Source organism: Prunus avium, chromosome 7 (assembly GCF_965620075.1).
Source record: "Prunus avium chromosome 7, drPruAviu1.hap1.1, whole genome shotgun sequence".
NCBI classification, from domain to species: Eukaryota; Viridiplantae; Streptophyta; class Magnoliopsida; order Rosales; family Rosaceae; genus Prunus; species Prunus avium.
In genome coordinates this window covers 34,785,387-34,801,234 of record NC_142290.1, presented here as the reverse complement: position 1 = coordinate 34,801,234, position 15,848 = coordinate 34,785,387, and the positions used below count along the sequence as shown (strand labels likewise).

General features: G+C 37.5%; 1 protein-coding gene and 1 long non-coding RNA gene across 4 annotated transcripts; one reads left to right on the top strand and one right to left on the bottom strand.

The window, feature by feature from the left end:
* Positions 1–469: 469 nt before the first annotated feature.
* On the bottom strand, positions 470–2,861 carry LOC148293376 (uncharacterized). The gene is made up of 3 exons (XR_002525583.2): positions 2,624–2,861; positions 1,770–1,850; positions 470–854 (listed from the first exon to the last, which is right to left on the bottom strand). It is a non-coding gene; the product is annotated as an uncharacterized LOC148293376 (long non-coding RNA).
* Positions 2,862–5,690: 2,829 nt separating this feature from the next.
* On the top strand, positions 5,691–9,517 carry LOC110749110 (alpha-aminoadipic semialdehyde synthase-like). 3 transcript variants are annotated; one of them, XM_088256082.1, is made up of 13 exons: positions 5,691–6,138; positions 6,256–6,342; positions 6,445–6,574; positions 6,839–7,012; positions 7,249–7,331; positions 7,549–7,665; positions 7,803–7,878; positions 8,055–8,226; positions 8,434–8,530; positions 8,660–8,784; positions 8,896–9,012; positions 9,116–9,191; positions 9,463–9,517. In XM_088256082.1, exons 1-11 carry the CDS (start codon positions 5,890–5,892, stop codon positions 8,960–8,962), a joined length of 1,377 nt encoding a protein of 458 aa, XP_088112208.1. In that variant the 5' UTR covers positions 5,691–5,889; the 3' UTR covers positions 8,963–9,012; positions 9,116–9,191; positions 9,463–9,517. The 3 variants fall into 3 exon arrangements, with proteins under 3 accessions (XP_088112208.1, XP_088112207.1, XP_021804821.2); XM_088256081.1 differs by having other exon boundaries at positions 9,352–9,517; XM_021949129.2 differs by lacking the exon at positions 9,463–9,517 and adding an exon at positions 9,359–9,461.
* Positions 9,518–15,848: the final 6,331 nt, after the last annotated feature.

Below are 15,848 nucleotides of genomic sequence, written 5' to 3'. Positions count from 1 at the left end.
AGGAATCCTGTATCTAATATAGGGGAATACTGCAAAATCAGAAACTGGAAACAAAGTTTCCTACTCCTGCAATAGAAGAAGGGGCATGTTGCACCCAAAAAAAAAAAAAAGGTTTGCACGTAATGAATATCCTAAAACTTACCTAATAAGAAAATTAAAATCCCAAATTATTAAAAAGGTAAATCTATATCAGGAATATAATATCCTGATTGACTGTTTTACAATTAACAACAAAATAAGAAATTAATAAATCAATATTTTCTTTTAGCTAGCTCAAGCAACCCAAAAATTCCATAAATACGTCATTCTTCCTTTTTTAAGCGTTATGCTTGACTTCTAAGTGTGATTTTCCATCTTTTTCAATCTTTTTTTTTTTAATTTTTAAAAGTTCTCCACTGAATATGACCCCATGTTATTTGACATCATAATTTTGAAGGCACAGGGTGACCAGCCATTAAGGTCATTATATTAATTTGATGGCAATTTTTGTCACGCAATTAATCTGCAAATTTAAACAGAACAACCAACAATCCGGGACGCAAAGCTCGGAACCTTTGACAAAAGTACCTAGAAATTTAAATTTTTCTTCCTTGATACGACACCACTGTTCCGAACCACAATGTCAATAATGACTCAACTCTTCTGAGTCAAATATTACATTACAAACTCACATAATAAATGAACAATCATCATATTACATAATATGCTCCTCAGAGCTTATTTCACACAGCAGAAGTCTAACACTCACCAACACTCTCACACCACACTTTACACTCTGTGTAACCACCAACGAGCCTCCTGCTCCTCACCTTAATTCTCCTGCTCACGGTCTCTACCACCTACAGGATTTTCCCCTACACCATTGAATAGTGCACCGGGTTCACCACAGAACAACCCGGTAAGCTTTCTAAAGCTCATATGAGTAAACCACGTCCACAGTATAATATGTCAATTACACATAATATACAAACACATGCACTTTCATTAGCATACCACCATCCTTGTATAACCAAGGTAATCATAATCATCAATATCAACACAAACACAATTCTTTTATTTTAAAAAAAAGAACTGTTTCGATCACCACCTGTGACCACACCAAAACTCTTTATTTCAAAGTAGTTTTAACACGTCATTTATTTGACAGATAGAAGAGAGAATACTATGAACCTCTAATCTATAACACTACAAAATTCCAAAGTAGTGTTCACTCATGATTACACTCCAGTCATGAGTACTAGATGGCGCCAGACTAGAGCTCTAACTGTTCTTGGGTCTTCCTCCCTAGGGTAATTTATCCCTCATTATTTGCCACGAGAATGCCCACCTGACAAACTCAGAAGGGATTCAAGGTATTCTCACCTAACTCCATCAACACCAAAACACCAACACCAAAAACACCAACACCAAAACAATATAAAATGTCATTTCACATTAAACATTATTTAATAGCCAAATACACCAATCACAGCAATATATATTTATTATATATAGTGGTTATTCACGAATGAATTTCCACCATACATCCACAATATATGTTATATGGTTAAACACCAAAATCTCTAATAAAAAGAATTAATTCAAAACAAAATAGGTTTCACTTACCTCATGAACCGTTGAAGAACAAGTTCATGTGTTTTAAATCAATTAAAACATTTTATAAAATCACAACCAACATGTTAATTATAGCCATTAACATTATCCAATGTCACCTTATAATAAATATAATAATTCGTGATTTTACTCACGATTAGGATGGTTTTACTAACCTCTCGTCCAAGCTGCGTCTTCAACAACTTAACGAATCCTCAATCTCAAACCTCAACGAGCAACTCAATCTCCAATAGTACCTAAGCAAAGTACATAGCTCAACTTAGCACAAAACTCCAAAATCCAAGATTTCGTATCTAATGACGAAATTGCCCTTTGGACCAACCAGGGATCCAAAGTGATCAAATTCGTCCAACCAACTCCAAAACTGTGACGTACGTGCTGTCGATGTCAAATCATGACCAATGACACCCCTTGTCCAAAAGTCACTATTTGGGTCCCGTGGGTCCCACATGTCTAACTGACACCCCAAAAATCCACCTTGGGCCCACAACCTCGGATTCCAAATCCGATCGCACCAATGGACTCTAAATAGTCCCGATATCTCCCTGCGACAATTTGGGCCCAATCCAACGGTCGGATAATTCTATATCGCACGATCAAATGACGATCGCTCGCCTTAACTTTGAAACATGATAACTTAAGATCGGGAGATCCGATCATCAATCCGTCTGAACCTACAGACTCCTCACAACACCAGCTACAACATAATTAAAATTGGACACGATCCAACGGTCCGATCATCTCCAATCAATGGTCCAGATTTGTGAGGCTCCGATCGTCGATCAAACGACGGAATCTCAACAATTTAAACATACTATCATGTTCAGTAACTCCAGTACTACATTCTGTCTCTGAAGCCCTAACTCAGAATCCCCACCATACGCTGCCACGCGCCGCCACCGCCGGTGGTGGTTCGGGTACTATTCCGGTGACGGACCACCCTAGAATCGCCGGTCAAGACTTACACCAAAATGTTCATAATACTGAGTAGAACAACTTTAATTCTTACCTCAAGGTCCAATTCGAAGTGTAAGTGGCTCAAACCACCGGTTGAAGTTGTTGCATTCACTGTTGATGAACCAATTTCACAGCACCACCGTGCCTTCACTGCACCTCCGATGACTCTGATTCTTCTTGGGTTATGTTCAAAAGATAGCAGGCTTTCTATCGGGGTTGGTGGTGTCGATCACCTCCACCGTACACCGCCGCAGAAGCCGCCGGAAATCGCCTCTCCGACGAGCTCTCAAACCTTCGGGGACCAAAATGAGAAATCTGAATTGCACAGTAGCCCTCCACAATTTATAAACCAAAATCTGTCACTGTTTAGTTTTTGCAAATAAGTCCCTAAAACTTCAAACGAGCATAACTTCTTCGTTTCAACTCGGATTCACGAACCGTTTGTGCCTACGCATTCGTGAGATCAATCTCGATTTTCCAATTCAAAAATAATAATTTTCTCACTTCAATTTATTGTACTTCCTTTGAAAAATCATAAACTTAATCATAAAGGTATTTTTGTCCCAATTTGAGATTAAACTCACTTAATTCCAATATTTTCACATCAAACTAAATTCATACAACACCCAAAATAGTCACACGACTTAATAAGATTTTCCACAAAAATAATAAAACCAAATATTATTTTTGAGGTCATTACAATTTTGTTGATTATCACCCCCACATAGCATAAGTTCCTTTCTTATATAATTTATAGAAAAGTTGATATAGATTCAAATTCCTATTGAGAACTTGGTTTTAATCCTCGGAGTTGGTGACTTTGATATAAGTCCTTTGACTTTTGTGCTATATAGGATTACATTCCTTTTTAAATATTTTCTGATCTAATCTTTTTATTCGTATTTTAAATTATTTTTTATTCCAATATTGCCCCTTATGCCTTGAATCAGGTAACTGTAATTTATGTACTAATTAAGGAAAGAATTGTTTATGACCATAATTAATTAACAAATTAAGTGCTTATGACCATAATGATTTTGGTATATTAATTAGGAAAAACTACATAAAACCTCCCAAACTATAGGGTCATTTTCAAGTTCATACCCAACTTTAGAGACATTTATGAGTACATAATCAACTTTGTCTCTAAAGTTGGGTATGAACTTGAAAATGATCCTATAGTTTGGCGGGTTTTATGTAGTTTTTCCTATTAATTATGTTGCTTTTTTTTTCTTCTTCTTTTATTTGCATCCATGATTTTGTATATTAACATTGTCATTTTTGTTCTTCTTTTAACCCAAAAAAATCATTGGCTTACTTTCTTATTGTTTACGACCTCTTTATTAGGTAAATTGAAGAAACCAAAAAAAAGGTATATTAAAATAACAAAATACCTATATATCAGGTAGATTATATATTATCTCATACTTCCCCCAATAATCAGGTACAATCCTATATTTACCTAATAAGTTATGCAAATAATCTCACATTTACCTAGTAATTAGGCACAAAATCTTATATTTACATAGTAACCAGGTACATTAGAAAATTCTACCTATATATATATATATATATATAGGTAGAATAAAGCATATTAGCTCACAGTACCTCCATATTAGGTACATAAAAATGTCATAAATAGTTCTCTTGTTTTTCTCAAGTTTTTTATTTGTTGTTATCAACTTGATAAGTATTAAACATACTGTGTTTTCAATATTGGTGTTTATCTGATGCATAGGTACATAATTTTATGTGGGTGCTTGCCTTATCATTAGTATAATATATGGGTCATTACTTTTATTGATTAAATTGTATGTTATCCATATATTAGGTAAATATTCACAAGGAAAGAATTCAAATTTGAAATTATGAAATTCAATTACAATGAAATAATGTATTAAATTTGGATTTTCAATGTGTTTCCTTATTTACCTCAAAGGGTAAAATTAACATAACAAAAAAAGTAATAAAATTCGAAGTACTTGCATCTAAAACCAAAACGGAGAGGACTTAGCCTAATGACAATTAATCATTTTGGACCTAGATCTAAGAAACCCTAAAAAAAAACCAACAAAACCAAGTTGCATGATTTTCTGCAAAGTAGTTGAAAGAGTTTTGGCATTTTGAATTGTTTAAAGACTTTTGATGGTGGTGATGTATGGATCTTTGATCTTGGTTTTAGGTTTTTGTTTTGATTGATCTTGATTCTTGCAAGAAAGTGATCAAATTAAGGCAGGGGAAGATCACAAAGCTTCTGAAAAAGAAAAGTGCTTGGAAATGGGGTGGTGGGGATTTTGTCCGAGTCAGTAAACAAGTGGGAGAGAAGAGCACCTTTGACTCCATCTCACTGTGCTAGGCTGCTCCACAGTGGCAGAGACAAAACTGGGGTTGCCCGCATCATAGTGCAGCCCTCCACAAAGCTCATCCATCATGATGCAATGTATGAGGATGTTGGGTGTGAAATCTCTGAGGATTTATTCCAAGGTACTACTTTTTGCACTCCTTTTTTTTTCTGCTTTGCTTTCAGCATAATATAGCATCAAGTTTGTCAATGGATCACCAAATTATTGACACAATTTTTTGGCTTTTGACTTGTGGTGCAGCTGGAGATGATTCTTCCTGATAGAGCCTATGCATTTTTCTCTCATACTCACAAGGCTCAGAAGGAAAACATGCCACTCTTAGACAAGGTCTTGTCTTGTTTGCATTTGCATATATTTAGAGCAGGGCAGTGATTTATAATACTATGTTTTGCTTCATTACCAGTTTACCACTGTTTCTGTGGTGTGCTGATCCTAGCTGAAAGGGCGTCCCTCTATCTTGTCTACACAAAGTCCTAGTCCTTATTCTAGGGAACCTTGTTTTAGGGAACCTTGTTTTAGGGAGCTTTACTTTACTTTCTTGTCTTAGGGAAACTTTGTTTCCTTGTCTTAGGGATGCCTTGTCTTGGCTTGTAATTATAAATGTATTGTAAGTAATACAAAGACAAGTAAGTTGAAATCAGAAAATATGTTCCAGCTCCAATTCTCTCTACATTCTCCACTTCCTTCAATTAATCTTCTCTATATTTGACAAGACTCTGATACCAAATACACAGATAAAACAGAGAAAAAAACCAACAAAACCAAGTTGCATGATTTTCTTCTGCAGGGTAATTGAAAGAGTTTTGGCCTTTTGAATTGTTGAAAGAGTTTTGGTGGTGGTGATGTGTGGATCTTTGATCTTGGTTTTGGGTTTTTGTTTTGATCGATCTTGATTCTTGCTAGAAAGTGATCAATTTAAGGCAGAGGTAGATCACAAAGCTTCAGAAAAAGAAAAATGCTTGGAAATGGGGTGGTGGGGATTTTGTCAGAGTCAGTGAACAAGTGGGAGAGAAGAGCACCTTTGACTCCATCACACTGTGCTAGGCTGCTCCACAGTGGCAGAGACAAAACTGGGGTTTCCCGCATCATAGTGCAGCCCTCCACAAAGCGCATCCATCATGATGCAATGTATGAGGATGTTGGGTGTGAAATCTCTGAGGATTTATCCCAATGCGGCCTCATCCTCGGCATCAAACAGCCGAAGGTACTATTTTTTTCACTCTTTTTTCTCTGCTTTGCTTTCAACATAATATAGCATCAAGTTTGTCAATGGATCACCAATTTATTGACACGATTGTTTGGCTTTGGACTTGTGGTGCAGCTGGAGATGATTCTTCCTGATAGAGCCTATGCATTTTTCTCTCATACTCACAAGGCTCAGAAGGAAAACATGCCACTCTTGGACAAGGTCTTGTCTTGTTTGCATTTGCATATATTAAGAGCAGGGCAGTGATTTATAATACTATGTTTTGCTTCATTACCAGTTTATCACTGTTTCTGTGGTGTGCAGATCCTAGCTGAAAGGGTGTCCCTTTATGATTACGAGCTTATTGTGGGGGATCACGGGAAAAGACTACTTGCATTTGGAAAGTATGCTGGTAGAGCTGGATTTATCGACTTCCTTCGCGGGTTAGGACAGAGTATGTTCTGTTTTCTACAATGTTGATTTTCGACTACTTACTGGATTCTTATGCTCTGGCTGAATTTGTTGTTCAAGGAAAAGTTTTTGCAGCTTTAGTTAGTGCATGCAACTTTAGAGCTTGGGATAGTCCATGAGCTGGACTTTCCTATGTGGTTTCTTTAACTGTATTGAAGTTTGAGAGTTGGTACTTTGGATGTGAGGTATTGCATTCATTTTTTAAACCTTCTTTCTGTTTTTCTCATTCTTTCTTTTCTTTTTCAAGGGTACTTAAGTCTTGGATATTCAACACCGTTCCTCTCGTTGGGTGCATCTTATATGTATACGTCCTTGGCTGCTGCCAAGGCTGCAGTGATTTCCGTGGGTGAAGAGATAGCAACTCTGGGACTACCATCAGGAATCTGCCCTCTGGTCTTTGTCTTCACCGGTTCAGGAAACGGTACATTGCATATAAATCTCCTCATAAACATTAACAATATTGTCAACAATCTGTTACTAGGCAACTTTCTGCAAATGCAACTCAAGAACTAAAATTTTGACATTGCATGGGTGAATTCTCACTTATTTACATTTTTAATTTGATATTGTTTTCAAGTTCCTATGCAGAGCACCATTTTTAGTTGAAACAAAAAATCTAGTATCATAATAGCTCTGATGTAACTATCTTTCCTGTAGTTTCTTCTGGCGCGCAAGAGATATTTAAGCTTCTTCCTCATACTTTTGTGGATCCTAGCAGACTTCCAGAGCTATCTGGGACGGTAAGTCGTCAAACCAGCACATAAATTGTGGATTTACTATTGATGCTTCCAACTGGATCCAGTAAGATAAGAATAATAGGAGAAGAAAAAGGCACTTGTAACCAGGTTCTCAGTGACTTCAGACTTGAGAGGGATAAAATGTTAGGTGCTAACACCCCTGCACAGACATATGGCATGCCTTCTTGGTATTAGCTTTCTAAGTTTTCTTTTTTATTAGGCCAAGGATGCTGCTCAACCTACAAGATCATCGAAAAGGGTCTTCCACGTATATGGTTGTGTTGTGACTAGTAAAGACATGGTTCAACACAAAGATTCCACAAGAGCATTTGACAAAGTAAATTCCCTCATATTCATATCTTATTTTGCATTTGTTTCATTTTATTAATAGATCTTCGATTTACTTTTTCTTAAATCCTCCGGATCCTGAACACTTATAACAGAAAGAACTTTAAACATCTGAATTTATTTCAGGCTGACTATTATGCACATCCAGAACACTACAACCCTGTTTTCCATGAAAGAATAGCCCCTTATGCATCTGTAATTGGTATGCTTTACACTCTGCTATCTACTTTTTGAGACAAATCATTTGGGTTAGTGTCATTTAGTAAGTGCCTCGCTTGGCTTATAAATTAAGAAGGATTCTTGAAATATTATGGTTATTAAATGCACTCTTTAAGCTTATTTTTTCTTCTTTCTTTCTTTTTTTTTTTCGGCTGGCAGTGAATTGCATGTATTGGGAGAAAAGATTTCCTCGCTTATTGAGTACCAAGCAGTTTCAAGATTTAATGAGGAAAGGATGTAAGCTTATTGGAATCTCTGATATAACTTGTGATATAAGGGGATCTATCGAATTTGTCAACCAAACCACGTCCATTGACTCACCCTTCTTCAGGTATAAGTTATAACATCGATAGATTCATGCAGGAATACAACCTTGAAATGTATGCACTTGCTCTAGACATAGAATTTTCAGCTCTGATAATAACAGTTCTCTTGGTATTTATTTCTGCTGTATCAAGCTTTTGATTCATGTGGGATATATATTTATCTCAATCCGTTTTATATATTTATTTCTAATATGTTCAATCATGGTTTACAGATATGATCCTGTGAATGATTCTTACCATCACGACATGGATGGGGCTGGCTTGATATGTCAAGCTGTGGATATCCTTCCAACAGAATTTGCAAAAGAGGTGACGTACTTTCATGGATGGGATGGGACTGGCTTTTTCTTTAGCAAATGCAACAATTCTAGGATAATTTAAAGCCATAAATTACACTTCTCATTATTTAATAAAGCATTCCATTTTATTTTTGTGAAGGCTTCCCAACATTTTGGAGACATATTGTCCCAATTTGTTGGTAATTTGGCTTCTACAAGAGACATCACAAAGATACCTGCACACTTGACGAGAGCTTGCATAACCCATGGAGGAGTACTAACCAGGTTCTCAGTGACTCAGACTTGAGAGGGATAAAATTTTAGGTGCTAACACCCCTGCACAGACATATGGCATGCCTTCTTGGTATTAGCTTTCTAAGTTTTCTATTTTATTAGGCCAAGGATGCTGCTCAACCTACAAGATCATCGAAAAGGGTCTTCCATGTATATGGTTGTGTTGTGACTAGTAAAGACATGGTTCAACACAAAGATTCCACAAGAGCATTTGACAAAGTAAATTCCCTCGTATTCATATCTTTGATTTACTTTTTCTTAAATCCTCCGGATCCTGAACACTTATAACAGAAAGAACTTTAAACATCTGAATTTATTTCAGGCTGACTATTATGCACATCCAGAACACTACAACCCTGTTTTCCATGAAAGAATAGCCCCTTATGCATCTGTAATTGGTATGCTTTACACTCTGCTATCTACTTTTTGAGTCAAATCATTTGGGTTAGTGTCGTTTAGTAAGTGCCTCGCTTGGCTTATAAATTAAGAAGGATTCTTGAAATATTATGGTTATTAAATGCACTCTTTAAGCTTCTTTTTTTTTTTTTTTTTCTTCAGCTGGCAGTGAATTGCATGTATTGGGAAAAAGATTTCCTCGCTTATTGAGTACCAAGCAGTTTCAAGATTTAATGAGGAAAGGATGTAAGCTTATTGGAATCTCTGATATAGGGGGATCTATAGAATTTGTCAACCAAACCACGCCCATTGACTCACCCTTCTTCAGGTATAAGTTATAACATCGACAGATTCATGCATGATTACAATCTTGAAATGTATGCACTTGCTCAAGACATAAAATTTTCAGCTCTGATAATAACAGTTCTCTTGGTATTTATTGCTGCTGTATCAAGCCTTTGATTCATGTGGGATATATATTTATCTCAATCTTTTTCACATACTCTACCATTTATTTCTAATATGTTCAATCATGGTTTACAGATATGATCCTGTGAATGATACCATCACGACATGGATGGGGCTGGCTTGATATGTCAAGCTGTGGACATTCTTCCCACAGAATTTGCAAAAGAGGTGAAGTACTTTCATGGATGGGATGGGACTGGCTTTTTCTTTAGCAAATGCAACAATTCTAGGATAATTTAAAGCCATAAATTACACTTCTCATAATTTAATAAAGCATTCCATTTTATTTTTGTGAAGGCTTCCCAACATTTTGGAGACATATTGTCCCAATTTGTTGGTAATTTGGCTTCTACAAGAGACATCACAAAGACATATTGTCCCAATTCGTAAATATGCAGCTAGCAATTAATAATTCGTACACACAAGTGAAAATTAATTCCCCCAAATCTGCAACAAAATAAATATTCTTCCGAGAGATCCAACTCTCAAATTCTTATAGTTCTCAGTTCTTCGGCCGAAACGGATCGGAAATAGGAGTTCCGAATTCCGTTCAAGAAAATAATAATGTCTTCCAATATTCTTAGAAAACAAAAACTCATGAAAACAATAATATTATGAAAAAAAAATTAGTGCCACTATCCACTAAAACCTAATGGGAAAAAAAGAAGAAAAAAAGAGTCCCCAAATTCCACAGCAAGAAAAAACATATCTTTAAGTTGGGTGGAAGGGAGGCTATGACATGATCTGCACCGAACAAAAGAATTAAACAAGTCAATATAGAAGGATAAAAGTCCAAAGGAAAGAGTATATTTTATTCACATAGCATATATTTACCTTCATAAGATGGTATAAATCTCATCCAAGAAATTAGGGTACAATCTTCTGACCTCTGTATCCGCATCTTTATAAGGAGGATGAACGAGATCTACATCTCTAAAAAATTTAAGAAGATCCCATACACATTCACCATCATATTTTGAATATTTATAAACCTTTCGGAACCGACGACTCATCTCTTCAAACCTATTCCAGTTTCTATACCTTTGGAATGCCCTACCATCTAATATTCCCTTCAACTTACTTTCATTTGTGGATCTTATATTCCTAAAACACTCCATTCTTTCTTCATGAGTCAATAAAAAGGGATGGCTTGCTAGTTTATTGACAAACGTAGGGTACCTGAGAACAAAAAAAGTTAGACATTAAGGTTAGTATTATATATATTTTTCATTTAGAAGAGGGAAAAAACAGTTTGTAACACCACTAAACTTACCCATATTTGACATTGTCAAAGAAAACAAAGAAATAATCACGATCAATCCACAGAACTCGGCTATACTCGTATTTTTCTATAACAAAAATCGTATAGCCGTGCGGCTATACTATTTTGACACTTTGCGAAACGCTGGTCCCCCTTTTTCCTTATAAATAATATAGCCTCGCGGCTATACTTTTTTAATGATAAAAATCGTATAGCCGCGTGGCTATACTATTTTGACACGTGCCGGAATTTGCGCTAGGCGCCTGTGCTCCTCTTGTTTTTTCATAAACAGTATAGCCGCGCGGCTATACTCGGATTTTTAATAATAAAAATAGTATGGTTATTGGGTGGAGAAGTGTTGTGGAGCTATGAGCCATGGTGGGCCTCTTCTTCTCTGGCTCGTCAGAGTCAGAGTTTTCCATTTATCGTTGTTATGGTGCACTTTACGGAACCCACCGCACCATTACAGCTCTCAAGTTCCAAACTATTTTTTATATTATAAATAGTACAGCCAGTCGGCTTTACTCGGGGTTTCAGAACGCAGCCTCTCATCTTAACACGTCGAGGAGGCGTGATTCTATACGAAGGAACAAGAGAATCGTTAGTTTCAACAACACAAAAGAAGCATGAAAGTCGAAGGAAATGAACCTAATGCTCTGATACCAAGTTCACAGGACTCGCCTCGAATTTCCTCGTAACTCGGGACGAATCCCGTCTTATTTCCGACATCTTACTGATGCCGGGCCCACATAATAAAGAACGAGACTTTCTGCCGAAATTTCGGCAGTCTCCCCTGAAAATTGGACATTTTCCAAATTTTTCAACCTGTTAAAATTGCAATTTATATCCCAACAAGCAGCATGCACAAGTTAACTTTCAAATAGTTTACAATCTAGGCCTATGGGTCAACCCGACCCACAACCTCCGTTTTACTATTTGAAAGTTCCTATGGGTTCCACAAGGTTTATGATACACATCCTGCAAGTTTGGTCCAAATCAGATGATCGGATCGCTCGCGATCATACGATCAGACGGTTATCGTTTAATAGAAACTTTAAGTTATTGAATTGGAACATCCGGGCATCCGATTCATGATCCGCGAATTCCTACACAATCCTAGGAATGCCTAGATCAACATACATTAAATTGGAGTCGATCCAACGGGCCGAACATATCGACCCCGGATAATGCCTAATATGCGATATTCGATCAACAAGCAAACGATAACCAAATTCATATCTGAGCATACCGTCGTGCTCGGGACGACATGAGGATGATTTTAGGACTCAAGGACCAGCGCGTGGGTGTCCAAAGCGACTCTGGTGATAGGAAAATCTCTAAATCGCTGGTTAAGACTTATACCTACATGATCACCACATATAGTATAGCAACTTTTGTTCTTGGACCTACCCTAAAAAGTCGACAGAAGTGTCTGGAATCGGAGGCCGAAAACATGCCAAACTATTATCACTATTTAACTACCAAAATGCAGAAATTTCTCCTAAATACCACAACCAGCAACTAGAACACATTGAAAGGATAGAAAAGAATACCAAATTCGAAGAAAATGGTGGCCGGAGGTGTCCGAACGAGCTCCGGGAAAATTCTGGTCAAAATAGGCATGTAAATCTTGATTTTCCGGCGACCACGACAGCGGATCGAGGCGGGAATGGGCTGGGACTAGAAGAGGGAAGTGACAATGGCGGCCGGAGGTGGCGGCAGTGGCTTGGAGAAGCTGCCGGCTAGAGAGAAAAGTTCGAAGGGGGGGGTCTGTGAGAGAGAGAGAGAGAGAGAGAGAGAGAGAGAGAGAGAGAGAGAGAGAAATTCCGATTTATTAAACTCATTTCGCAAAAGTTACGGTTATGCCACTGAGTGTTTTTTTATCGTAACTTTCTCGTTGCAACTCCGATTCGAGCCCACTACGTGTCTACGGACTCATCTCACTACGATCTACGTAAAAATACCACTCACTACCCCAAAATCCTTCTGGTTTAAAAAGTTACCAAATTACCCCTACCCCCGAGGGCAAAATTGTAAATTCATACTTAAATTAATTAATTAATTTAGAAGGAGAATTAAGTTAGGGTCGGGGTGTTACATCCTCAATAGCATAACTGTATGAATCTGAAGGAACCTGAAACCATTTAATTGTTAATTTGAATATTTGGAAATCCCCACTTCTATTATTGATGACAAGAAAAATCTTTAAAAATTTAAATATCAAGCTGTCTAGATAGTTTGATAACATTAATTGCTACCTTAACCTTTGGTAATTCATGATGCATGGGCAAGCGAGGGCTCTTCCCTTCCTTGTTCTGGTATTGTAATGATGTCGATTTCTGCAAAATTCTTTGCAACCTCTTTCGCCTAGTGCTCCAGAAGTTCTTCACAACATTGTCTCTTGTCCCTGGCAGATAGGTTGTGATTTAGTGCCAAACCAGAAGTTCGACTACCTTTACTGTCAAATCATTCGACAAGAGTAGGCCCAAGCCACATACATGCATGAAGCTTGATGAGCGGATTGTGGTGTGGATGGGTACAACAGTCCATAAGGCCCATTCAGGGTTCAAAAGGTGGAGGTTTTGGGCTGCTTGGAGGCACCAAAATTCAAGCCCACTTTCTTGAGCCCAACTACATGTGTAAGCAAAGAGAGAATTCCATCACCCCAACCAGAATCCCTAAAATATCGTTCACTTAGATACATAGGTTGTTGGAAGCTCACGTCTTTCTCCCATTTGACCAACACCTTCTCCCAAAATTTCCACTATAAGCTATCGCAAGAAAATAATGAGAGTAAGTGAAAGAGAGCACTTCCAAGAATGGAGGTTGTTGCAAGGCTTATCTGCAAGAAGGCTTTGGGGCATCAAAATGTTTTGCCTCAACAACCATGGACTCAGTTGATTTTAGGGAATTTCACTGATAAGGGCCAAATTGGAGAAAATTAAGGGATATAGGAGAGATGACTTGGCTAAAAAAAGAAAGAATTGTCTAGGGTTTAAAGGTGTACAGCACCTCTAACGTAGGCCATGGGTTAACTATTAGAACTAACAAGATCAGAACAGTAAGCATATACTCTCCCACTGCTAGAAGCATCAGATTCAAGCCTCGGTTATTCCATCTTCTTCTTCTCTCTCCCAAAACCCTCATTCCAAACATGAAACACCCATTTTCTCTTATGAAGTATCTTGTTCTAGCATCACAAGCCTTTGCAGTAGAGCAAACATCTCCTCCAACTACTGGAAACATAAAAAGCTCAACCTTAGTCTTTCCTTTTTGCCCATTTTCTATTAGAACACCATTTCAAGCCCTAAACACCACCCAAAGCCTTTCTACAAGTTAGCATCTTGAGATTGAATCTACTAGGCCCCATCACCACAATTAACCATAAGCCCAAACAAAACCCACAAACCCAACATGACTTAAATCCGAAAGCAAAACATGACCTAAATGAACCCTACCATCACCACCTGAAGAAGCGCTGTCACGGGCACACCCACCACCGCATCCATAACCTATATGGGAAAAATATGATTTCTAGCGATCTCCCTGCAAATAAGAGCAACAAATAAATGAAAACAACAACCTTGCCAAAGAAAAATTGGGTGATTTGTAGCAACCTCCGGCAAAGACGGTGTATAACCAAATTTAGAGAACATGAGTAATGTTAGCTAGAGAATGAGTTTTGGGGTGATGAGGAACTTCAATATGAACATGGCTTAGAAGAAATCACCACAAAGGGCTTCTTATTCAAAACGTCATAGTGGACTTATTCACTGGACCAAAAAAAGAAAAGGATGAGAAGAGAGGAGGGGGAGGAGGGCAGTCACGCTTCTTCCTCCCCCCTATATGGAGTTTTCCTTTGGGACTCACAGTAGCAGAGAGCGGCTAGGGTTAATTCTTATGTTAATTTGAATGTGCGATATTGATTAACAGTCTTAAGCAACTTTATTTTATAGTGATTAAAAAACTTTAACAATAAACATATTTAAATGGCCTATTTTTGTTTTGGGCTAGGTGAATGATTTTTAAATTTTGTTTTGTTCACGGTTAATGGGTAAACTCATGTGCTACATGCATGATTAATATGAGAGTTCTGAGTGAATAGTACATAGATGAATAGTATCTTGAGTGAATTATACTCGAAATAGTAACTGTAATGGAGGAGAAGGGAGGCAGAGAGGGAATTTTTGACAGGACTCGACCCAAATTCCTTTTTGGAATCCGAGTCAAACCATGTGCGTGTTCGACACCTGGCAGGTGCCGGGCACAAATGACTTATTTGCCCTTATACTCAAAATTCAATCTACTTCAAGTTTTACTTCTGCCGAAAATTCGGCAGAGTCTCCCCTATAAACTGAACATTCCCAAAATTTCCTCCTGTCAACAAACAGTTATATAACCCAAGCGTTCAGCATGTGTCGAATTATATCCAAGAAATCAAGCATCATAACATTCTGGCCTCAGGCCTCAATAAATCGAATAAATCATTCTGTTAACAACATTCAATTCAATTTCTTAGAACATCCTCAGAACAATGTTAGATTTCATAATAACTTAACTGAACTACCTTTTAATTACTTGATCTCGTGGTTGCACCTAGAACCCTAGGTTGCTTACGTACCCTTAACAAGGGATCAAGCCACACGTAGTTCTTCCATGCAATTGTAAAACCACTCTAGTTCTCATATTTCATCTCAACTCCCCATTTTCCAAGCTCCTTGCATTTCCCACATGGCAATATATATAAATAAATAAATAAAAGAATAAAAACAATTAAATTCAGGTAATCATGCTTGGAAAGCCATAACCATCAATTCCTCGTGTCACCATTGGTGACACATCTTCGCAGGTCTCGGTAACACAAAATCGACCCGAGCCGCAATCCTTGCAGGATTCAGTGGACGTTTAGTCAACCTGATCTGCAATCGTT